General features: G+C 41.1%; 1 protein-coding gene across 2 annotated transcripts in view; it reads right to left on the minus strand.

Moving 5' to 3' along the window:
• The window catches only part of SLC4A10 (solute carrier family 4 member 10), a 146,526-nt gene extending 143,490 nt beyond the window's left edge, over window positions 1–3,036 (minus strand). Inside the window, exon 1 of one of the 2 annotated variants that reach the window (XM_054278048.1) lies at window positions 2,941–3,036. In XM_054278048.1, coding sequence (XP_054134023.1) covers window positions 2,941–2,988 — 48 coding nt within the window. In that variant the 5' untranslated portion in view covers window positions 2,989–3,036. The remainder of the gene's footprint in view (window positions 1–2,940) is intronic. The other variant, XM_054278050.1, reaches the window with a different exon arrangement.
• Between the last annotated feature and the right edge of the window lie 21,935 nt (window positions 3,037–24,971).

Genomic DNA, 24,971 nt, shown 5'->3' on the forward strand with positions numbered 1-24,971 from the left:
TGTTACCATATTAGTATAGCTACTGAACAATACAAATTAAGACTATATTTGCATTTCCAAGAGCAGCTTCAACAATTTTCTGTTTATATATATGGTAAATTAACAATAGATTTCTAATCATTTTGACCAAAACTTGTCCATGCGGGAAAAAAAAAAAAAAAAACCACATTAGCATAACTGCTAACAATGCTAACAAGGCTATTGTCTCTGTATAAGACTTGTTTTCCAAAAATGGGACACGAAATTTACAAGGAAATTATTTAGTTCCTCAGAACCACAGGTAACAACGTACTTTATTAGTTTTCAGATTGTGAGGAATTGGGGTTTTCAGTTAAAAGCTTGCATAATAAATAAATAACACATGACTAACACTAGAATAAAAGTAGATTCCACTTTGTACAGACTGTGGGATTTTGGTGGGAAACTTCACTGAGGCTTCACTACCTTTGAGCACCATTAGTAGATAAAATTAATAAAGGACTACATTCTCAATCTTACTAGAAATAACAATTAAACTATACAGTATGCTACAGTTTCACAAAAAAGAAAAAAAATTAACTCTGTTGCATATAGCAAAGCCCCCAGAGCAACCCCTGAAGGGAAAAAGCTCTGCTAGAAGCCTTTTCTTCATTCCCAGAGCCCACCGGACTGGGACAACGCTTGGGAACAGACCTGTATTCATCTTACAGCTTGCACTCCTGCTCTGTTTTTTTTCCAGTCAAGATGAGGATGGATCCCCAGAACAGAAGTCCTCTAAAGCTGTGTCACAACATCACCTCCCAGCCTAACAGACCTTGGCACCGGTCAGTTCTCACCTACTGCTGCTCCCCAAACTCTGCCATGACCCCAGGTACAAGAGTCCCAGCATGCAAAAGGCATTTCTGCCTTATAGGGCCCCAGACAGCAGCCAGGCTGGGACTGCCACAGCACAAACACACTCTTTACTGCCTGGCACACAGAGAAAACGTCACCAGAAACAGAAATCCTGAAGGAGCTGTGCCTTTTGCCATGATTGTGACAAGAAATCAATGTTGCATTGTTAAGGTGCACAGGCCCTCTCAGAAACCACAAGAGTAAGAGGGGACCAGGGTACATGCCACAGTGTATATATATATTACATGTCTCCTGCCCCCACTTGAAGCAGATACAACTGAAATAATTAGCTGTAGTAAATGGAGGTGGGAACAAGGGCACAAAGGTAGCAAGCACTGATCTGCAGCTCTATGGACAGGGACCTGCAGCTCTGCAGAGAGGTACTACACCAGGGCAGGGCTCCTGAGGGAACAAGGGACAATTGTCCCCTCATCAGCACACAAGAAATATTATCTTCTTAGGTGCTCTCAATCACAGCAATAGCCTTTTTTTTCTGGGCACAGCCCAGAGAAACAAAATTTAAAGCCAGACAGCCCAAGGCAATCCTGCACGTTGTGCCTTCTGAAAGCTGACTCCTCTGGCTCCCTGCGCAGTGGCCATCGCTCAGGGACAGCACACGGTGACAAAGTGAGACTAGCACATAGCCCAGCAAGGTATGAGCCAGAGCAAATCTGCTACTGACTGCTGCATTCCTGTGAAACACCAAGGACTAAGCCTTCCATGGAATCACTGTCATGAACTACAGGTGGAAACTTGGTTTACACTTAATTGTCTCTCTACAGAAAGGAACTCAGCAGCCAGACTGTCAGTGAAAGCAACAGGACCTTCTACTCCACTGTCAGAAACTGAGGGAGCAGCCAGTAATAGGATGTAAGATTCATAAAAGGGATCCAGAAAGCAATGGGAAAAAACCGTCCCTGCCACAAGGAGAAAAAAGAGATAACCTCACACTGTGTAGCAACCTGCCACCTGATTGCAAAATGGACCACGTCAACAGATGATGGGAACAGACCCTATGAAAAACGGGCTTGCCACGAGCGCATCTCATCAACCTGCAGCAGCTGAGACTTGTCTCTTTCAAGCTTTGTCAATGTTGTGCAGCTCGCCGTGCTAACACACAGCCATTTCAGGAGCAGCAAAGCCTCCACAGACCTATGCAGTGTGTTGACAGGGATGTGTACGCACAGTCAGACACTTGTGTATGTACATGAGAGACTTTTCCTTGCCCCAGACAGATTTCCTGTGCAAGGCAGGAACCACCATTCACAAACAGAATCTCAGTATGAGATCCAGATCGACACCCACAGTTAAACCTTCTGTGCGTCTGCAGCCCTGTGTTTGGGGAAGGCCTGGCAGGAAAAAGGGTCCCTACAGATCTAAAAGCCCCCGACCTGATCTCTTTCCTTCTTGCACGGAAAAGGCTGCCCAGCCGTAGCTGTGCAGCTGCACTGTGCTCTGAGGAGAGGGCACCGCGTCCCCCTCAGACAACAATAACCCCGATCACCAGCTGAGCACAAGGGACTGCGACACGGCAGCACGGAGCACAGCCCGGGATCCGGCGGGAGGCAGACCCTGCCGTGCCAGAGCCAGCCCTCAGCAGATTCCTCTGCGCTCTGCAAGCGAGGAGGGCCGGGGACCCCCGGACACTGCCCCGGGCCCGGAGCGGGATCCCCGCGGGGCTGCCCACAGGTGCCCGCTGCCCTGCGCTGCCCCACCGCGGGGAGCAGGGGGCGGGAGAGCCTGAGGGAGGAGATGTGGGAGGCAGGGGGACACGAAGAGAGGGGGTACCGAGAGCAAGGGGATGCCTGGGCCCGGAGGGCAGGGTGCTTGCCCCGCAGGGACACACGTACACACACGCACAAACACACACCGCTCCATCCCCGAGCGTCCTGGCGCCAGACACTCCCACCGCCCGGCATCGCCCGGCACCGGAGCGGGCCAACCTGTGTCCCCCGCACCGAGAACCGGCTGCGGTGCCCGACACGGGCCCCCGCGCCCCCTCCCCGGCTGCCTCCCCGCGGGGCGCGTCGCATCCCCCCGGCCGGGGCCGCGCTGCGGCAGCCGTACCGTGGGCAGCAGCGGCTCCATCTGCGCCCCTTGGTCCTGAGTCTCCATGCGGCGGCGGCGGGGCTGCGGCGGCGCCCCCTCCCCGCCGCCCGCGGGCCGGGGCGCTCCCCGGGCGCTGCGGGAGCCGCTGGGCTGCGCCGGGCTCCGCGCTCCCGGCTCCGCGCTCCCGGCTCCGCGCTCCCGGCTCCGCGCTCCCGGCTCCGCGCTCCCGGCTCCGCGCTCCCGGCGCGGATCAGGCGGCGCGCAGGCAGGAAGCGCGCGCCAGTCACATGGCCGCGCGCACCGCCGGCCCCGCGCGGGGGGGCAGAGCCGGAGCCACCTGCGGGATGCGGGATGAGGATGAGGAATGCGGGATGAGGGATGCGGGATGAGGGATGAGGGATGAGGGATGAGGGATGCGGGATGAGGATGAGGAATGAGGGATGCGGGATGAGGGATGCGGGATGCGGGATGAGGGATGAGGGATGCGGGATGCGGGATGCGGGATGAGGGATGCAGAATGCGGGATGCGGGATGAGGGATGCGGGATGCTGCCGGGCCCTCCTCGCCCTGCACACCGGTACCCCGCGGGCGCTGCAACGGGAGTGGGGAGCGGAGGGACCGGGCCCCACTAAGCGCCGGGTGAGACTGTGGAAAACACCACACACGGCTCAGAAGTTTAGTGCTTCCCACCAAGCTTCAGCCGCAGGCTCCCCAGCACGGCTGCTTCAGGGCAGTATTGGGCCAAGATTTGATTAGCCAACACCAGATGAGTACCAGCAAACAGTGACCCTTCACTCAGTCCTGCCCGACTTTGGCCCTTAGTTACAGACAGCACCTTCAAAAGAGAGTTCTCCCCTTCCCCCCACTACGATAACCCCACCATCCTCTTCTACCTGCAAATCACAAACATATCAGAGTATCATATTTTTGGTATAAGACTCTTACCCTCTTTTCACGCAATTTTATCACTCAAGCCTGATACACATTTGGCTTCTCCTAGTCTATCTGGCTCTGCATCTCAGTGGTTACATTCAGCTATACCAAAACCCCATCAAGCTCCACAAATGGTTGTCAAAGCCTAAATTTGCTGTACAAATGGGAAAATAAGTTGAGTCCTCACAGTACTTGTACTACTAAGAACAAGCGTGACACTACTTACCAAAACAACTGATCTAGAGAAGTTTATATTTTCATCACTTCCCACTGTATCTTCCAAAAAAAGACCAAGCCCATTCAAACCTGTGTGCATAAAAATCAAAGTTGCCAGAGATTTGATTATGAAAAATGAACTAGCAAGTAACTTCTCTCTCCCTGTTAAATTAATTTCCTTGCCAAAGCAGCAGGCCATGCCCTACATTTTGGATATCCTTTGCAGTCTAAAAGTAGATCAATAAACAGCTTCACTAAATCTGATTAATTTCCTCTGCCATGGGACATGTTCTTCAAGTCTCCCAGAGATCTTCCAGGCTGAATTACTTGTACATCAGCCAAGCAAAACACAGAGCTGGGGGAGCAGTGTGAAGGAAAGGGGAGTCAAAGCTGATTCTTACAAAGAAGGGGACTATTTTTCTGAGTTACAAGTGAGATTTTGTTCTTTAAAGTGACACATACATTTAACACTGTACAGAAAGACAGACAACAGGTATGGTCCAGGTTCTGGGACAAAGGCAAGATGTGTATTTTCATAACATGATTACAGATCTCAGTAATTAACACAGGAGGCCATTCAGGTCACTAGAGGTAAGGCTGTGTCAGCATTTGCACAGTAAAACCCTATTTGTAGGAGCTTATAATTAAGCTATAAAAGTCATGATGAAGCTGGGAAAGAGTGTGTTTAAAAGTGATTTTCCTCCTTTAAGGAAAATAGATTTAAAGTGAATATGCCACCTGTGAAATCAGGAAGACCAAAAGCTTTCGGTCTACAGACAGCTATTTCAATGAATATTAGTATAATATTCATTAGTCTTAGTCTTTTTTATCACCTTAGTCTTCTCTGCCTAAATATCTCAAGCTTGTCCAAGAGCATTTTTTCAATAGCTACTGCAATTCTTCAAGCTCAATGGCATTCATACATCTTTCACTCCCCAAAATATTCCCTCAAAACACACTTGCACATAGACACATCTATAAATGTAAAGCCCAGAACCAACTCAGGTGCTGTGTACATGACACTGTTCCCCAACACTTCACAGGGAAAAACAGGATCAACACCACAAGCACCACACTCAGGGAATGGACCATCAAAAGAGAGTTAGGACCAGCCATGTAATTGTTTTTCCAAAGGTTTTTTGTCACAGTGCTCCACAGTCAGGAGCTCACCATTACAGAATGATAGATGAAATATGGAAAAAGTTGGTTAAATAAAAAACCTCTCCAAATTATTCTGTATTGTCCTGCTTCACACACATAAAAACACCACAGACTTCCATAGCTACAAAGCTACACTTTGACAGCCAAAGTGCAAGTCATTCTTTTGCTTCAGTATGAAGGTCCAAAATGTTGAATCCAAAATTCCAAAGCCAAGGGCTTGGCATATACAAAAGTGGAAGAACATAAAGGAGCTGGCTGAAAATTTTTTTAATCAAACATAACTAAGCTATTTTTGTAACATTACAGCAGTATATCATACCAAAAAGAGAATTAAGAGAAAATAGTATTTATTCTCTAGTTGATTCATAATTGAATTTGAATTCTGTTTTCCCTTACTTCAAGTTGGCTTCTTTCACTATTGAATTTGATTGTAAGCCATACTTCCATGTCCAGCAATTATGTTTGTATTACTCTATTACAGTAGTAATTTCATTTCTCATCCCAAAAGAATAAGCTTTAAATTTGTGAAATTTTTAAATAGAGCAGGTTTAGTTTCCAGTTTCAGCTTTTAGTACACAACTAGGTATTATTTTCAAGCTTTTGTACATGAAGGGTAAAAAAATAATTCTCAAATCATCAACAATTGGAGAAGCTTCATCAAAAAAGCAGGTGTGAAATCATGACAAGCAGATCCCCTTCAGTTGTAAGATAAAGAATACTTAGGATTTGCTATAAAAAGAAATAATTTTGTGGCATATTTATGCCAGACTGATTTTTTTTCTTTATATATATATATTTCTAGTGCATTGGATAAACGAAATAGTGAGTGTTTCTATATTTACTTTTACAGTGGTAAAGCTCCTAAAGCAAACATCAATGGAAAAAAGGAGAAATATTGTTCTTGTTCGATAACATTCTGAATTTATGTCAGAAACTGACCTGATCCCTGCCTGGTGTCAGCTTTCATAAGAAATTAAAGACAGTAAAAGTTGAATTTTATTCTCCTTCCTCAAGCTGCCTTTTGCCCCTTTGGCCTGCAGCAAGCCAGTAGCTCAGATGTTCTCCCAAGTCACAGTCAATGTGTTAAACCCCACTGAACAGAGGTTCTGATCCTCAGAAGCTGTTCACAAGGGGTATGTTTTGTGCATAAGCTGAATTACATTCAAAAGGCTCAGAACACTCTCAAAGTTCTTTGTAGGCATATAGCATAGATTTAGTAGGCATGTACCCATCTATCTGGGCTTGACATAAAACTGCTCAGGGATGTAAATAATTCCCACTGTCTTGAGCATCACTGACATAGCCCTGATAATACAAAAATAGATATGTGGTAAGAAACAATAATATAGGTATGTGGTAAGAAACAATAATGAAGGCCTAGAAGTCACAGAGTTCAAGCCCATGAGAGATTTTCTTGCCTAAAGAGCACTTCCAAATTATCAGGAGGGTGGAGGAATTACCACTTCCTCCACCTAAGTCCTTAGAAGGTATTCTGATATAGTAAGTGATGCTATATATATGGGTGTATTTTTATATGCTCATAAAAGCTGTCACAGAGTCCTAGCATCACTTACTAGCCCAGCACCACTCACATTTTTACTGTCATACCTTTCTGTCAGTTTTCATTTTGTGATCAATATATAGCTATAATTTAAAAGAAATTCTTTATTTAAACCATTTCTCTGAATACAATTCCTGTTCTAGGAAGACATCCTGGGAGTATTGGCTCATCTCCCAGTTTAGCCATAAAATATGTCACTCTACCAGGATGGGGGGGGGTAGGAACTGCTACTAAGCAAGAGTGAACTCCGCAGAGCTGTTAGTTACAAACCTGAACATGAGAACTATTTACTTTTAAATGTCCCCATAGCAGAAATATGCTTGAAGCCTAATTCATTCATTTACATATATGTCCAATAGTCTCAGCATGTTCTTAATTCCAAAAAGAACCTGCACTCTGTCAGACCTAATGTGGTTGCCAGTAGATTTTAGCAACATTGTGAACAATTTCACACAATATTCAGAATCAGAAAGGACTGGGGTTAGATCAGCTTGCCCTCTCTTGATTCCTGCCTAAGCTCAAGCCTCAGATACACTGGTAAATAAAATGCATGCACAATACACATTAATTTGAATGCTCATACTGTGCATATTTATCATAAACATATTTCATTAATGAAGGGAAACCTTTTTAAAAACTGCAAATTATTTTCAACTTGTTACAGGTTATTCCTATTTCAAGTAAATCAGCAAATTAATTCCTAAGCTTCTGGGGGAAACAAAATAACTATCAAGCAGTCAGAATGCTTTTCATTCTATTTTTGTCCTAATGACCGTAGAAGATGAAATAGTAATGGGTGGACCTCTCAAAGTGCATTTCATACTACTAAAATAAAGATGTGAACTACCCTCACATATGGAGAGGAACAGCCCACCAATATAAACTATTCCTAATGCATTTTTTCTCTGTAATTAGAGAAACTATTCTGACAAAAAGGTAAAAAGGGGGAGGGGAAAAACACAAATTCTGGCAGCAGCGTTTCCTCTCTCCATTCTTCCTCCCTAAGTGAAGATAAATAACCATCTGGATCATTGTACTGCCTTTGTGACAGGTGGTACTCAGTTATGTTTCTCATTTGATTGGAAAGTGGTAATGGCTCTTTAGCAGCTCTTTCCTTTGCTAATATACTCTGCCTGAAATAATTTACTCTAAGTTAATTCATTTGAAATATGATCCAAAAAGATTCAGTGCTATTGGGATGCATTCTTCAATTGCAACATAATCTCTTTTTTTCTATTGGCATTCAAATTAGCAAAGAGTACTCTAATAATTGTTTCACTAATATAACTTCTCACGTTGTTCAGCCAAAAGAAGTAATGCCAATGAAATATGTCTGTGTCCACAGCCCAATCCTACAACTCCTATGACACAGGGAGACAATCTGTGTTGGTAAAGAGCACCAAATATTTGTTACTTTCTTAATTTTCCCCAAAATGGATCCTCTACAAAAGGCCATGAATTTTATGGTATTCTGACTCTAAGCTAGGCCTCTGACTTTTGCTATAAGGTCAATATTAGAGAATACCATTTTAAAATCTAAACTAAAATTAAAATGTGTTAGAGACTCTTAAAATAATACATGTAATTAATCATAATATTATTTTGCTAATTATTAAGATAGCCACTCTTTCTAGGCTTCTTTTTCAAGTGAAAGAAATTCCTCAGACATATCATCCATTTAATCCTGCTTTGTAAATAAAATGTGTTGAATCAGGCCCTGATTAGTCACTGACCTAAATAATCCTTCAAAAAGATTAAGGTATCTTAATTTAAAACCTGCAAGGGGGGACAATATATTGTTTCTTGCTCAGTTACTCTAACAATAAACTACAACTAAACATGTATCTTTTAGATGTAAGGCAACATTTATCTAGATTAAGCTTCAAGTGGTTGGATTTTCCCCCAAGTCTTACTTTGAAGCCAAGAAGTCCTCTTGCATGACCAATGGTTTCCTTTTATAGGTGAGGACTGTGTAAATACTTCTCTTCCTTTATGGGGCTCCTAATTCTCTGCTCCTAAAATCCTCTGCACCACTGTCAGGGCTCCTCTGAAGCTTCCAATTTGCACAGGAGCACCGCAGCATTGCAAAGCTTGGCCTGACAGAGCAGCATCAGGAAGCCAGGCCATGCACCTCTGACCTCAGGATCATTCCCTGTTTTCCACTTCGTGAGCCGTGATTGCTCCCTTGAGCACGAGGAGAGCTCCTGACTGGGGCTTCTGCAGGGTCAGATGATGGTTACTGGGAGAGATGGATGAGGCTGGCTGCGGTTTTGTTTGTTTGCAATATCTGAAGTTTGTGAGTACACACTACAGTAAGTGTTACAAAGTGCAAATATCTACTTTCAGCTTTTGCATCCTAGTCATACTCTCTGTCTGGTGCTTGCCTTGGACTGTAATCACTTCAGCAGAGAGTTTATCAGCCTCCATGGCAGACCAGACTGATCATGTGGCCTTACTGTGATTGAGCCAAAGGCACGAAACTTCAGACAGAAGCTCTTCCGTAGGTATTCACTGAACTATAGAAATAACAATATGAAATTCATGAACAGTAATATTTTGCACATATACCTAAGACAGCAAAGCTATCTGTGCTAGTCCCAGAAACAGAAGCATTAAGCTGTGCCATGCTGTACCCATTTTTCTCATTGCATCTTGGGTAAGATGCATTATCCCAGCTGCTGGGATTTTCAAATTTGTCTTGAATTGCAGGCAACTGAAGAGATTGTTTGCAACTATCTCTTACTTCAGCTAAATCAATTGCTCCTGACAGAAAAAGCACCCACCTCCTCCTCAGGTTTTCCAAATACAAAGTTCATTCAAATCACTTCAAATCTAAATAGAAAAAAAGGAGAGAGGAAAAAACCTGCATGGAAAATTATCTTTTAAATACAATTTTGAAAACAAAGCTACAAAAATTACAAATATTTCAATAAAAATCGCAGTCTAGACTGCATATAACCCTAAAGTTCCTCAGTAAATCAAAGCAGTGCTACAGGTAATTTATGGAGCTGACAATAGTACCCTCTCTATCCATCACCTTTGATGGGAACCCAAACCTGGTATCATGAAGTTTGCTTAGGAGGTGAGATCATTGTGTCCTCTTTTGGGAGCATCTCTGAGATACCAAATAAAATTAAATGAACTATACCTACTATACTTGCTAAGCACACATTCATTACACCCAAAATATTACTGTTCATGAAAAGTCTTTTTGCCATGCACAAGATTTTAAATTTTTTAAAACATGACAATTGTTCTTTGTAAGCATGTCTTACTATTTTCATAATTTGCAGTGCTGTACTAGATTTTCACAAAAACTAGATCCACATGTAGTGCATTACTAATAAAGATGACAGTGTTTGCTTTACAAATGCTTCTTTTGTTTCAAAATACCACCTTTGTCAGTTTTCCTGCTCAAACCCCCTACATAGAGGAGAAAACCTTTGCTATGTTTATACTGAACTGCTAATGAAATAAAAATACATGTCCTTCTTAATTTTCCACACGCTACATTTCCAGACAAAAAAAATCTTACCTGAAATCCAGAATCCAGGATCTTGACTGGCTTGCCATTTCACAAGAGCAGCAGCTGGCATAAACTGGCAGAGCTCCAATACAGTCAAATGGGGTTTATGAGATGAAAGTGCATTCCTTACTGAAGTAGCCAACTCAATTCAAAAGCAGGGATTTAAAAAGGAACTATTTGAAAAGAATAGCTACAAAAAGTAACTATTCTTTTTAAAGATAAATACTGTAAAGCTGAACTTTAAGATTGTGCAAAGAGAATAAATTCACCCATGTTCCCCAGAAGGAAAGTAGTGGGGACACAGAAAGTGAAATCTTCATTGAATTACTCGCTTCATGGAAGCCAGTGATACCAATTCCTTGGTTTTGTAAGAATTTTGCCTCATTAAGAAGACACTTTTGGCCTAAAGAGTAATGAAACCTAACTGCAGACAGTGTGTAAGTGACTCTCATTTCCAGCCAGTCAATTTTGGGATGGATCCTGTGTCTAATGCTTCAAGTTTTTAACACTGATGACCTCCATGATGGAACAGAATGACCCCTTCTGATGCCCATGGAGAGTTCATGGCAAACTGGAGGAGTGGGCTGGCAGAAACCTCATGAAGTTTAGTAAGTGCAGAGTCCTGTACCTGGGATGGGCCAGCTCTATGGGGTGAATTAGCAAAATCACAGCCAGCAAGTGCAGGAATGGGATTATTCCCCTTGGCACTCACAAAGCCGCATCTGAAATAAGAATGCTCTGGTTTTGGGCCCCCAGTACACAGAGGAAGATCAACAAACTTCTGTTCAAATTATACGCTTACAGCATTGTCAGCCTAAATTTACAAGAACAATATATATTTTATATACAGAAAAAGGCATTTCTCAGCTATAATAACTCATATCTCCCTAAGGTAAACATTTAAAATGATTCATGGCCTAGGAGTACTTGTTCCTCTCCAAAGACTTCAAAAGGATTTCACACAAATTTCTCAGATACCTTTAGCCACATTTGAGTCATCTAACACTGTCAGAGTAACCTGCTCCAAGCTGCCTTGCCTTATGCATGAAAAAAGAGAGATTACTTACAAAGTAAATAGCAGCATAACATCTGAACTCCAATTGTTTATCCAATTTTGACCAAAGGTGAACACACCAACCACAGAACTGAGTTCAAAACTTGTGCTTAGGATAAGAAGGTTTAAACTCAAGTACCCCTGTACTTTCCTCCTTGAGATGAAAAAATATAATATTAAAATTCCAGTTATAAAGAGAAAACGTAGGAGTGCTAACAATATTCAGGAATTATTTCTGTGACATTAAAAATATAGATAAAATTGTTTATATGAACTTTTACCAGAGCAGTAGAGAATTCCTATCCAAGTTCTGAGAAATCTTATCTGCATGTCTATGGATTCTAAGACAGTGAACTTAGGGTTTCTGTATCTTATTTATTTATAGGGTGTTTAAAACCATTAATAGATTTTTTTTAGAAGACAGATGCAATTTAGTACATGCAATGTCTTTACATTTCTGCAAATACCCCATTATTAATAGATTTGCAACTGTCAGGACCCAGCTGCAAATCCACTCTGTAGCCATTGCATTACACCAGCAATGCTCTAATCTGAGGAATCATTGCCTGTTCCTAAAACTCATGGCCAATGCGTGGACACAGGTGAAATATTTTACCACCTGCCAGCAGGACCAGAAGCCATCAAAGCTTCCAGAATTCCTCTAATACTCCCACTGCAGACATGAAAACACATTAAAGTGAAAGTGTGAGGTTATTGGGACCACCTGAAGCATCAAACATAAATATCACGCTGAGACAACTGCACTGTTGCAAACATGCCTTGAGGCACTGCCACATAATTCAGCCTTGGTGTCAGGCTGCATCTTGAGAAAACAGGGATGGACTGATTAAAGTCTTGACCAAAATTATGACATAAACTGTCCTTAACATCTCAAACAGACTGTGGGACACTGGTATCTAAACTGGCTAAAGGAACAAAGATAGCTTGTCATCTCCTCTGGTTCCCACTCTGACAGATTCATATCAAAACAAGATCATGGCACAATTTGCCCACGGTGTCCTCGTTCCCAAAAAGAGGAAACTGTCATGGGGAAGCTGTAGTGCATCACAGGCAAGAGAAGAGGGACACCAAGAGTGCAGGTCTTGATCCCAGATACCTCAAGAAGCACTCATAGCAGAGAGACTGGAAAGTGCATGGAAGTCAGTCTTCTCAGGAGAACAAATTGTTTTGCCCTACCCTAAGAATCAATGGTCATCAGGATAACCCTACAGATCTCAGCTATAAGATAGTCACATCTCTAATGTCTGGCAACACACCTGGAACACTTTCACAAAACCTGTATTTTGCTTGAAGCTTGCTGCCTTTTGCTAGACCTCATGAAAAGAAAACATGTGCAGCAGTGAATACTTTTGCCTACCACACTGAGAGGTGTTTTCTGTCCAACTACACAACTTGAATCACATTCAGGGTTTGCAGGAGGTTAACATGTTTAGGGGAAGAGCAGTTTTTTGTATGCCAGTGCTCCTAGCATTGGAGATTGTTTATGTTTATGTTTATGTTGTTCTTGGTGTAATATCAGCAAGTATAACTCTATTTTCTGTCACTGCAGCACACTCAATCATATCTGATCCACACCTAAATTACTAAAATGGCAGGGAACTGCAGTAGCACCAAGCACACTGTAAACCCTCCCTCTCTGGAGGAATTAGTCTAATTTCCATTTCCCTGATAGCTGCCATGACAGCCAACTGATGAGCAACTTCCTGTAAGACCATGATTATTTATGTTTTGGGAACATTCAAAAGGAGCAAACACAATGAAGATCACATCAATGCATTTCCATACGATTCTGTAGGTCATCTTCAAAAATTTCAAAAAATTACTGAAAAAGGTTTTAGCAAATTCACCATGGAAGCTTTGACATTTGCCTATGATGAAAAAAATGATAAGGGTGTGACAATATGTAATCCCATATTGTAATATTTTATTCAATACTGAATTTGAATAACAAAATTTAAACAGATTTTCTAATAGTTAAAAAGGAGAACAGCTTGTATAAAAAGGTAAATCCAGCCCAAGATACCCTTGTGAGTAATTGTCACAAGTTCTGCCATTTCTTTTCGTTTGTGCACAAACCCTCGGGTGAGTACATTTTCACCTTAGCCAATTGCTCCTGTTTGTCCAAATCACAAGGCTACCATCAATCAGAAAAGAATATAATTTAATGCCTACAGGTAGTAAAAAACAATTTAATGGAAGACATTTTTCTCTCCCTTGCGAAGTGCTTGTAATAAATTGCCCATTTTCCAGGCAGGACCATTCAGGAACAGATCACCAGGCTGGCTTAAATACATGAAAACCTTCCACAGTGTAGTAAATGCCTGCTGGGGATATTAAATAGAAGGAGGTAAGGAAGATTTTCCAACTACTAATGAATTTGCTGTCAAAAAAAAAAAAAAAATAATCCACTATCCAAACTTTATCTGTGGAAAAAGCACGAAGAACTCAGAGACACAGGGATACGGCCACCATCTATGGTCATTTAACACAATAATGATTACATCACAAAAGCAGCTTGTCTCAATTCACAAAACATACTTTCCACAGTTTTTGGTAACTGTGCAAAGCCATGAACTTTAGAGCTTTAGAGTAATGTCAAAAGGCAATTCCATATTTGTCTGAAAGTCCATATATTGGTGAATTATCTGAAACATGACATTTGGAGCTACAAGAGTAAGTTGGTTGTGTAACCACAGATGGAGGCCTGACAGGTTCAGAACACTTGACAAAAGAGTCCTTGCAGTAAATCTCATCTGCCATTGCATACACTCAAGATTATTTTAATAACTATTTATTTTTATAGATATATGTATCTATATGTACAGCTTTTTATTTCATTACTGCAAATTGCAGTAAAAACATGCAATCTTTGCAGTGTATGAATGCAAGAGGTCAGATTAGCTGTTGTTCTTCCATGGCATTATTATGGGAGGTTTCCAACAGAAAACATATTGGTCACTGGTTGTGCTTGTGATATTTGCTAGCTAGCGGCCAGACCCAGCAAAGGAGGTGTCAGCAGGCTCCTTCCATCCTGCTGGACAGGGTGCAGAATTCTGAAGTCTCACCTTCCCCTATTTCAAACACAGAGACAGTGAAAAAGGTAACCAGAAACACAGAGCTGAAAGACCCCACAGAATGCTGAAGTTGGTTTACCCTTCCCTGATAAAAATCAACCCAAGACACAGTAATATTTTTTAATGAGTCACCTCAAACTTAGACATAAAGTTAAGGGTTTTCCTTTCAAAGTGGGTGTAGATAATTATGGAAACTGTTAACTTTTCCAGATGATGCCAGACCTTATCCAGCTGACCCAGTTTCACTCAAATGGAAGAAGTTCTTACCTGCCTCAAAGGAGTGTGAAGAAGCAAGGCAGTGAAAGGTGACAAAAAGTAATGTGTGCCACCAACCATCACTCCCTGCCCACTTAAAATCCTTCTGTAGCTAACAACTATCTGCCAGCCATGAAGAGAAATGAGGTACCACTCCAATTAGCAATACCCAGTCTGATTAGTAACTAAATGAATAGCGAGTGGCACTTGTGTACACAAGTAAATACCTGAAGTTCAATGGAGTAAGAAAAACAGTAACATACTGATATTACCATGTGTCCGGTCCCCCTTCAGACAGGATTAGAAGACAAAGCCAATTCTATGTGACACTCAGAAACTGATTAAGCGCACTAAGATTAAATAAGTTTGAATGGCTGCAGTATCATAGGGAAAGATGGAGAATAAAAAGAGGGATAGAAGCAATTTCTATAGTTAGTTTCATTTGCCTCATATGTTTGCTGCATCTAAGTCACACCTTGAAACAAGACAATCACACTATGCCTAAAACTGATGGTTTTCCCCAGAGTCACACTTTCAAGCACATACTGCAACTACACCTCCAGAATTTCAGGTCAGAGCTGGGAATTTAGTCTTGCCCTCAGCGCAGTGATTGAGGGCCAAGTGCCAAATCCAGCCGGGTCTTAAGTGCCAGTGAAAACTGTCAAACACAAAGTGCAGCTGTCTAAGGTCAAGTCCCAGATGTTTTGTTCAAGTAAAGCACAGATGATCTTGACCTCAAGAAAAGGGAATGTAACATTCATGTCATGGCCTAGTCAAAAAAACAGGGTTCCTACAATAAAAGCAGGAGCTATTTCTTTTTGAAGGAAGATTAAAAGCCTTTGATCAAACTGTACCTTTAAAGCAGATAGGAGCTGGGTTTCCGATAACTTTAAATAGTACCAAATTTCCCCAGAATCATGGGTTATTGCATGAATTGTTGACCACAAGTAATTTTTAAAAACAACATATTGGTTGTTCAACAGTACTTACAGCATTAGGCTTTTCTCCATGCTTTTCCTGAGCTAAACTGAGAAATTGTATTTTAATTTCACATTGATATAATATTCCCAGAAGAATGACTTGTTTCTAATATACTGCACGTGCCTGAAGCTAAGAATTAACGTCAACAAATTTAAAAAAAAAAAAAAAATCAGAAGAATTCTTCAGCAGTTCCGGAATGACCCCTTAGCAAAGCTGAAGATAAATTTCTCCTCAAAAGTTGCTTGAGAAGCAACATGTCTAAGATGTGTAGGATGTGCCTGTTACAAGTTTTTATCTACAAAACCTCCCTTCCCGGTCGTACAAAAATCGCTCTCAGCTGTTGCCGTGTCTTTGCGCGCTCCCGAGTGCGAGACCCGCTCCGGGCCGCCCTGCGCTGCCGGTGCCGTGGGCTTTAGCGCCACTCAGCGTTCACACGGCGCAACTGCAGGAGCTGCTCCGCCAGGGCCCCCGGGCGCTCGGTGCCGAGAGGAATGATAACCTGACTGATTCATGGAGAATAGCGGATTTTAGAAATGAGGCTGATGCTGAGCCTTCCTCTGATCGCATCTTTAGCCTCAGTGCTTCTGTTTAAAAGCTGCAGTGGGATTTTCAGAGGAAATGGGCATTCAGCCTGAAATGGCAGGTCACGGCCATGAAAAGTAAAGAAATTGGCGGCAGAGAGGAGGGGAGAGTGACAGAAGTTTGCAGGACACAGGAGACAAGACAAAGTCGGAGGAAACAAGAAGAGGCATTCAGCAAACACATGCCAGCAGGAGAAGGACCAAGTGAACACGAAGAGAATGGGACAATGTAAAAAACCATTAGGAGAAGTCAGGTAAGCTATTACTGCTTTGTGGCTCACCTGGGCAAAAACTCATCTTTGTCAAAATATATCTCTTGAATTTAACCTAAGATATGGAAGCAATCCCATATAATATATTTCTTTATTCTGCCTCTCTCCTTCCTGATTCACATTAATTATTTTTGTTATTTTAGGATGGGTATTTTCTCTTTTTTTAACCTAAAACCCCCCTCAGATAATACACTTTTAAACACCTTGCCAAAATAAGGGCTTTGCTATCAATATCCTTTCTAAATAAAAAGCAAACCAACAACTAGCCAAGAAAAAAATTACCAGTTCAAGCAACAGTAATTTCCACATAAAGAAATGTCTTACAAGAAGTTTCCATAACATAAATAGAAGTTACAATCAGACAAAAAAATATTTTCTTCCAGGCCAATAAATATCCAAAAGCTAAAATCACGAGCAGAAACTAAAGCTGAGTAGGAGTTCCTGCTTATTGGAAAAGAAAAACATTATTTGCCCAAACAAAATAAGATGAGGCTAAGAAATGTCCTGAGAATCGAGCAAGCCAAGGTGACCATAAAATCCCAGAAACATTTTGCACAGGGATGCTCAGACTGCCCATGGTGGGATGCTGTCACACCCTGCCCTGCCAGCCTCACCTGACCTGCACCAGCACTAATGCTGGCAAGTGGCAAATCACCCAAGGGCTGCATTGTGAGAAATGTTATTTATAATACGTGGAGACACCATCATCACACACAGCAGCTAGCATGCAGCACCACAATAAAGACAGTTCCTTTAGCAGATTAAGCCCTCAAAAAATTACCAGCCCCAGAAACACGGAAGAGCACAAAGTCCCCCTCGGCTGGCCTGAGGACATCACATGCCTGCCAGAGGAGATGGGCTGCTGCAGTATGGCATCACAAAAGGGTGCTGAAGGAACACAAACTGTTTGAGGCTTGTATTCTCTTTTCTGCTTGAATTTATGTAAAATCTCTAATGAATAGAAGTTAATTAGCTACACTTAAGACTGATATACAACTACAGCCATAGGGAATAAACAGGTTCACCAGCTGCTGTACTACTTTAACTACACTGTAAATTGCTGCATGCTATTAACATGCTCTCCTGGCTTCAATAAAGAAAATCTTATTGAAATCAGTAGCACACATTTCCTATTTCAGTGAGACATTGCAAAATTAAAATGATATGTAGTAAAAACAATATGTGTGAGCCACCTGCTTACTGTATGATAGAATAGATTGGCATAGAATGACAGCTGCTGCACAGCCAACATTTCAGATACTGTACTACCTTGCCAACTGGACTTAAATTCACACACGATTTCCTTGACTAGCACTGAATGAATTTTTGCTGCTATAAATATGCATTGGCAATTGTGATGAATCATCCTGGGTACTAAGGGTCATTGTTAATTCAAATACATCAAGAGCCATATCCAGTGCAAAAAGCCTCCAGAACAAATATTGATGAGTCTGGACTGTTTTGGTGAAGTACACGTAAAGAACATGTCTTGACCCACAACAAAGGGTAATGAAGCCTGCAGGGCTTGCTGGATGTTCATAGTACAAAATGCTCAGTATTAAAACCAAAATTCTAATCAATCATCACGTGGCTCCTCGCACTAGCTTGGAGTCCATGACAATTATCATAATCAAGACCTTACAGCCTTATTTAGGCACCTAGAGCCACATTCAGAGAACCTAAACTCCCTAATTTCTTACAATTATCCTAGCCTATGCTACATCTGCATTTTTTTTCTAGCAGACTGAAGACAGGTCTCAGCTCTGCCCCTGAGCTGGGCTGTCTGAACCCCTTTTCAGACTCATGTGGTTCTCAGCTCTGCTCAGTCACAGAAGCTTACTGAAAGGCAGGCTCCTTGATGTTGCTTCTAATTCCCATTTATTTCAATCAGAGCCATGTGTCTAATTATGTTTGCAGATCCGTTTTTGCTGGTTTTATATTAAGGGAATGCCTAGAAACAATAAACGTTTCTTTTAATCTAACTTTCTCTGCTGGCAGCTGATGTCTCAAGTCAGTGCTGACAGGAGCTCTAACAAGGAACCTTGCATTAGAGTCCCCTGGTAATAAAATCTTGTTTGCATTTATAACAATAAATACTCTGAGGAAATAATTTTATGAGGATGAATATGATTTACAGTTCTACAACAAGCGATGATACAGTAGTGCTCATAAAAGGGCAGGTTTGGGGTAAAATCAGTAATCTATTTCAACCAATTCAAATGCCAATATCCCATCTGCTAAGTCTCTTTATTTTATATCAGTCTGCCATTTTCTCTTAGTGGTAGCATCAATAAACATTGTTGGTAATCATCTGCTTGTGCTCTAATGTGGCATATTCAGTTTCATTGAACAAAGCCAGGCTGAAGATCCCCGAAGGAAAACAAAAGTGAGTTGTTTAGTTATGATTCAGACCCATGTCTCTGATTTAAGAATGACTCAAGTTGCATAATCACCAAACCTGAACATAAATATGTTTTATGATATACAAAGCTAAATGCTAATAACAGCTGCTTTATTTATTCCAAAGGATTTTTCAATTACATGGGATTCTTTTCTTCATTTTGCCAAAAGCAGTGGAACATTTAAAAAAAAACATTAATTTGAGGAGTTCACTAAAAATAGTATTTTTAGTGTCTGATGATGTATAACAGGATTCCAGCTGGAGAATACCACTTTTGATTTACAAAAGCATTTGTTTTTCTTTCCCTGCTTTCAGATAGATTTGTTATCCACAGAGACAAAATGCTGGATACCTAAGCCTAGATTCAGGTTCCCCTTAGGTGGCATTTGCCCTAAAATTCCCAAATTCATTTAGCATACTCACAGTCCGCAGCCAGAGATAACCTAAAGCATGATTACAAAGGTGGGGTTTGTTTCTCTGGCACTGTAAAATTACAGTTTCAATACTGTAATTAATCATGGCCATTCATAGTTACAATAGGCCTGATAATCAGTGGTGAAGGGAATTATAATAGGCCACTTACTCTGAGAAACTTGGAGATAATAAGCCCTGGCATGCACAGTAACTTCAAAGCCTCACAGGTTTTGAGTTTCCATCAGGATGTTTGAATTTCTCACAGGAACAATTCAACAACAAACTTGAGTCCTTCTGCCTTAAAAGGCTTATCAGTAAGACAGAGAGGATCTAAAACTGTCCAGGTATGAGAGCAACCTGTTACACATGATAACATAAAGCTGGAATGCCAGCCTGGAAAGCAACCTTCAGGAATCAGCTGCATTTCTTAACACTGCTTGCTTCTTCAATCAAACTTCCTCCATTTAAAAAGCCATTTCCAAAAAATCTGCATTCTCTGATATGAAAATATTCCCTTACAGATTATTGTCAGGACAATTGTCAGTTTTCCTCATGGCCCACCAGGCCCTCAACAGCCCCATGCTCCTGGAGGCCCACTGCAGAGGTGGGGACCAGAGCTCAGCCCAGCGAGGAGCAGGAGCTGCAGGGAGGCTGGAGCAGGCTGTAACCTGCCAGCTCTGCCGTGAGGACAGACCCTGTAGGAGATTCTCATGCCTGTCAGCTAATACTGCACCCTGCCCTGGCATTGTGATGGAAACGGCTGTGCTTTCTGAAGGCATCATCTCTGACATGAGACATGAAACCACACATGTTTGTCATTTCTATATTTAACATACCGATGTGGAGCTTGGGGAGGAAAGAATAGCTTCTGCTAACATAGATCAGAAATGTCTTTTGAGAGGTGGCATGTAAAACCATATCCCCAGAAAAGATGTTTAGTTATTACTAAAAACACTGCTCTCCCAAATTACTAGAAAACACTTTTCAAAGGAAAGACTGCAAAAGTACAAATATACTAAGTTTGGAAATTATTCTTGTATATTTGCACGGTCACTGATGACAAAAAAATCCATTACCTCAGCAAAGAACTACTGTTAAGGTGTCAAAATCACCTAAATATTCGATTATATTTATTCTTCAAATAATATTATTTACTGTAGTATTTATAGTGTGAATAACACTCACATGTTAAACAAGCATCTTGTTGTTTAAGATGCTTAGACTTTTATGCACACATAAAAATAAAAAAAATACCAACCGTTGGAAAAAGAAAAATTTACTAGTAACATTGAAATATTATTCATACTAGGTAATTAATTCTGTAGGTGTGGCTTGATCATCTAAAACATAATAGACTATTTGGAGCTCAGGCACTGGCAAGCCTGCTGCAGTCCCAGCTGGCCTGCTGCCTGGGCTATAAATTTTTCGTGCAAGAAGTAAATCTGCCTTAAAACATTACTTGGGCCTGAGATTTACTATTCAGCAATGTCACCTACACCGATGTCCACTCACAATGGCACAGCTGCAGGAAACAGGGCAGCAGAGAGAGCCAACCCTGGCAGCAATCCCTGCCCGAGGGACTGCTGCTGCCCAGGGACACTCCAGGAGCCACCAAAGGGAATGGCAGCTCATGCCAGAGAAACAGCAGCAGCACATTCCCCCCAGCCTCTCCCTGGTGAAATGAATAGACCATTAGAAGCTGAAAAAGAAATCTGTGTTGAGGTACTGCTAATGTTCTAACCAAGTGACACAAACAAGTTACACCTCTAACAACTCACCTTCTTCCTACTCTAGGTATTTATAGCAATCTCTCGAATTTGACTGATATACCATAGTCTATTAATTGTGCTGATCCCCCCACCCCTCGCCTCCCAAAAAAAAAGCAGGATAAACAAGGGGCAAAGTGAAAATTTTAAAATAGAATTTCCTCGCCTCAGTTTATTTAAGTTAGATATTTAGGACTGAGCTTATCAAGCCAACTGGTGGGCATCCTGCACATGGCATAGCACCTAGCACCAGCTTCCTGCGTGTGCTGAATCATGGCAACTGAATTTACAGGAGCCGGTGGTACATTCATATACCACAGAGCAGAAACAAGCTTTTTATTATGACAATCTCCTAATTAGTAAGTTGTTAATAAACCGAGTTAAAAACAACAAAACAATTGACTGACTATTGCATGACCTTAGAATAAAATGTGCTGTTACTATACTTGAGCTAGAGCAGCGCAAGTAAATATCTCCAAAAGAAAAAGCAAAGTCTTCTATAACAGAAACCAATTTGATATGGAAATGGGTCAACAGTTGCTTAAGATGTAGCACAGTTTTGATTTGATCTGCTATATTTGGACTCTGTAAGAGGCGCTTCCAGTAACATCGGCATTGCTTATACATGAGACTTTTGCATAATCACTGTGTGAAGCATTAGAATTCTTCAAACCGAGAATGATTTTTAAAACGATTATATATATCTATGTTAATAATGTGGATACAACAGTGTTTGCTGAAGAAAAAGAACAACTGTTTTCTAAAACAATTAGGATTCGTGATACATTGCTTGGCACACTATTGTTCAGAAGCCCACACAGTCCTTATCCAAAGGAAGCCCAGATGCAGCCATGGGCACCAAGTTATGCTTAGCATTTAGCTCAGAATACATGCTGGTCAAACAAGTAGAAATATATAAATAATTGGACATACATTTGTGTTACAAATTAAATCCTTTTTAATTTGGAGCAAGCTGTTTGGTATATTGCTGCTTTTCAGACATGATCACAATTTGAGTTGTTCTTAAGGAAACAATCAGATTTCATTTAAACATTTGAAGATTTTTTACTTCCACTTATCTCAGCTGTTAAGCTTTCTAGTCCACCTTGTTATTTCTATGGAGCCCCTGGTAAACTTTGTGTCACCAGAAGAACTAATCTGATTTCACTCCTGAAGACTGTGGAAGATCATTTCACCGTGCTTACCATCGTGTTAGGGAACCTACCCCAGCCAGCAGGGAATGTTCCTTCTTCCTTTCCAGCCTGGCCTCCACTCACACTTGCTACAGAAACAATTGTGCTGGTTCTTCTTTGCCCTTGCATTCTGACCTTGGGAAGAAGAACACACATATGTAATATCTTCCTTTAAGTGCACTTAAACAATGAATACAAGTATGCACTTTCTGAACACGAAGTGCAGGCATTAAATCAGCTATTGACTCCTGCAGAGTGATCGAAGGAATTTGACCTTGCCAGAGATGAGGTCCTAGCAGCCCTCACAGCACAGAGCCACGATCAGCTGCTGGGCATGGGCAACCTTAAAAACCAAGAATTACAGTGACTATTTTCAATTCATCTGTGTGTGCTGTTTGGCATTGAAAAAGGACATATTCAGATAATAATATCATATGTCACAACATAAGCATATTATCTCTGCAGAGACATAAATGAGTTATTGTAGCCATAGTAAGCCAAAGGTTTGCTGAAATCAAAGGGAATTGGGAATGCTAGATCTTCACACAGACAACAAAATGAAACAAAATGCATCAGGCTATTTGTGATTAATAATAGTGCCTCTAAAATCAACATGAATTATAATTACATGGGTTACTAACCTTTACAGAGTCCACATGAATATCCATTGGATTCCCCTGTCCATTCTGCACCCTATATGCCAATAAAGATGATATTCTGAGAACAAAAGTCTCTACAATACGTGTCTCTACCAGGGTACAGCCCACTCTGTTGAAGCATATTTTAACCTAATAATTCCTATAGCATATTGCAATTTTTAAACTAACTGCTATTAGTGAAATCCCAACTATTCAATCCTGTGTCTGGCTCTGTAACAGATGTCATACATATTGTTTAACAAGTAGTTCATGTCTCTTGACACCATTTTACCACTTGTAAAATAAGAATGCTATGAGATCATTGAATAGTAGACATTATAGAAGTAGAAAGCATTGACTATTATTTGTTGTTTTATTATTATTTAATGTAACATATGGATGAAAAATTCTGGCTTGTTTGACCAGGAAGACAGCCCTATATGTTTAAAATTAAATTAGCATAGAAAAAAATTAAGCAAACAGACTATCTCAAACAGGAAATGAAATAAACAGTATGGAGCTCTTTAAATACATAACAAGTAATCAGCAAAAGGGCTGTGAACGGAACCTGAGTGGGAAGCTTGTGACCAGTGAGGCTGATACTGCTGGAAGCCTGAATGAAAGTTAAAAGGCTCCATGACTAGGCCAGACTATACAAGCAATTAGAAGTGCTGAATGTTGCCAAGGCATCAGGCCAACAAGAATTACAACTCAACAAACTGAATGAAGGAGAGTGGGGGGAGGAAAAAAAAGAAAAAGGGAAAAAAAAGGAAAGGCTTTAATTAAATATTTGAGATCTCACAAGGGATGGGGAAAGTGCCAGGTAACTGGAAGATGGTTAACTAAACAGAGGGGGTCTGTTCACTCATTAATGCGTGGGGGAATTTACAAGTGTAACTTCCACTACCATTAATTGGAGCTACAGTAAATGAGTGATGCCAGTGCACACTGGTGGGGAAAGATTCTTGTTACCTAGTCTGGTCTTACCTGGTAAGGGCTCATAGAAGAGTTATGGGATAATTTATGGATATAAATGAAAAAAGTCACCAAGATAGGACTTGTAGAAATAAAAATTTCTACAAGTTTTTGCAGGGTAATCCCAGAATAATGAGATATTTTCTTAAGAACTTCCCCTAGCCGTGTTTTTTCAGAATTGTGCAAACATTTATTCTGCCCTACACCTCAAAAAGCCCGAAATAACTGTGTAAGGCGTGTCAGGTTTAAAATGCATTAAAAGTCTTCATTTCTGCAGCTGCTTGTCAGAAGGGTCACCAGTTGGGATGATTTGATTGTGCCTGTGCTGAAATGAAACGGGGAAATGAAGCCATCAGGCCACTCACCTGCAGAGAAAGAGCAAGAAAGAGGAGAACAGAGGCACTTGTGAAGGGACCCAACACTGGTGAGGGTGGGGCAAGAACTCCAAGTGTGCTCTGTCACAGATGGACCCATTTTAGAAACTCTGTAGATGCAATTACTTCAGGTAAGCTTATATGTATTTTTATGCAGCTCCAAATTCCATGGCTTTGGAAGACCTATCACATGAAAAATCTTAAATGCATGTTAATTATAATCATTTTGCGGTCCACTCTTCCTCCATTAAATGTGAAGTTTTTTCAAAAGAGAATTTTAAACTTCACTGTTCCTATAGCACTACAATGAAGGCAGAAATTACTTAACAGCTAAGCAGAGGTTTGTATTTTTTCCAGCCACAATCAAAGAAACTTTAGAATATGTAAAATATGCTAAGTTTTCTGAGCCCATGAATGGAAACCAGAAATAAAATTTTATTAAGTCCTTCAGGTACATTAAATGGAGAAATAAGGGCCAGGAAGGTCATGTCACGGTCCTGCGTTGGTTGTTTGTCACTATTTCTAAGAGAAAAGGAGAAACCATCAGAGTTTCAGAGCATGGCATTTAAAAAAGGGCAGAATTCAGCATCTGTTCTCCACGTGAGATGGGATGGTTTAGAATATCATGGGATGGTTTAGAATAAGGAATCTAT

The sequence above is a fragment of the Melozone crissalis genome, unplaced genomic scaffold (genome assembly GCF_028551555.1).
Source record: "Melozone crissalis strain CALT ecotype California unplaced genomic scaffold, PUWL_Pcris_2 ptg000023l_1, whole genome shotgun sequence".
Taxonomy (NCBI): domain Eukaryota; kingdom Metazoa; phylum Chordata; class Aves; order Passeriformes; family Passerellidae; genus Melozone; species Melozone crissalis.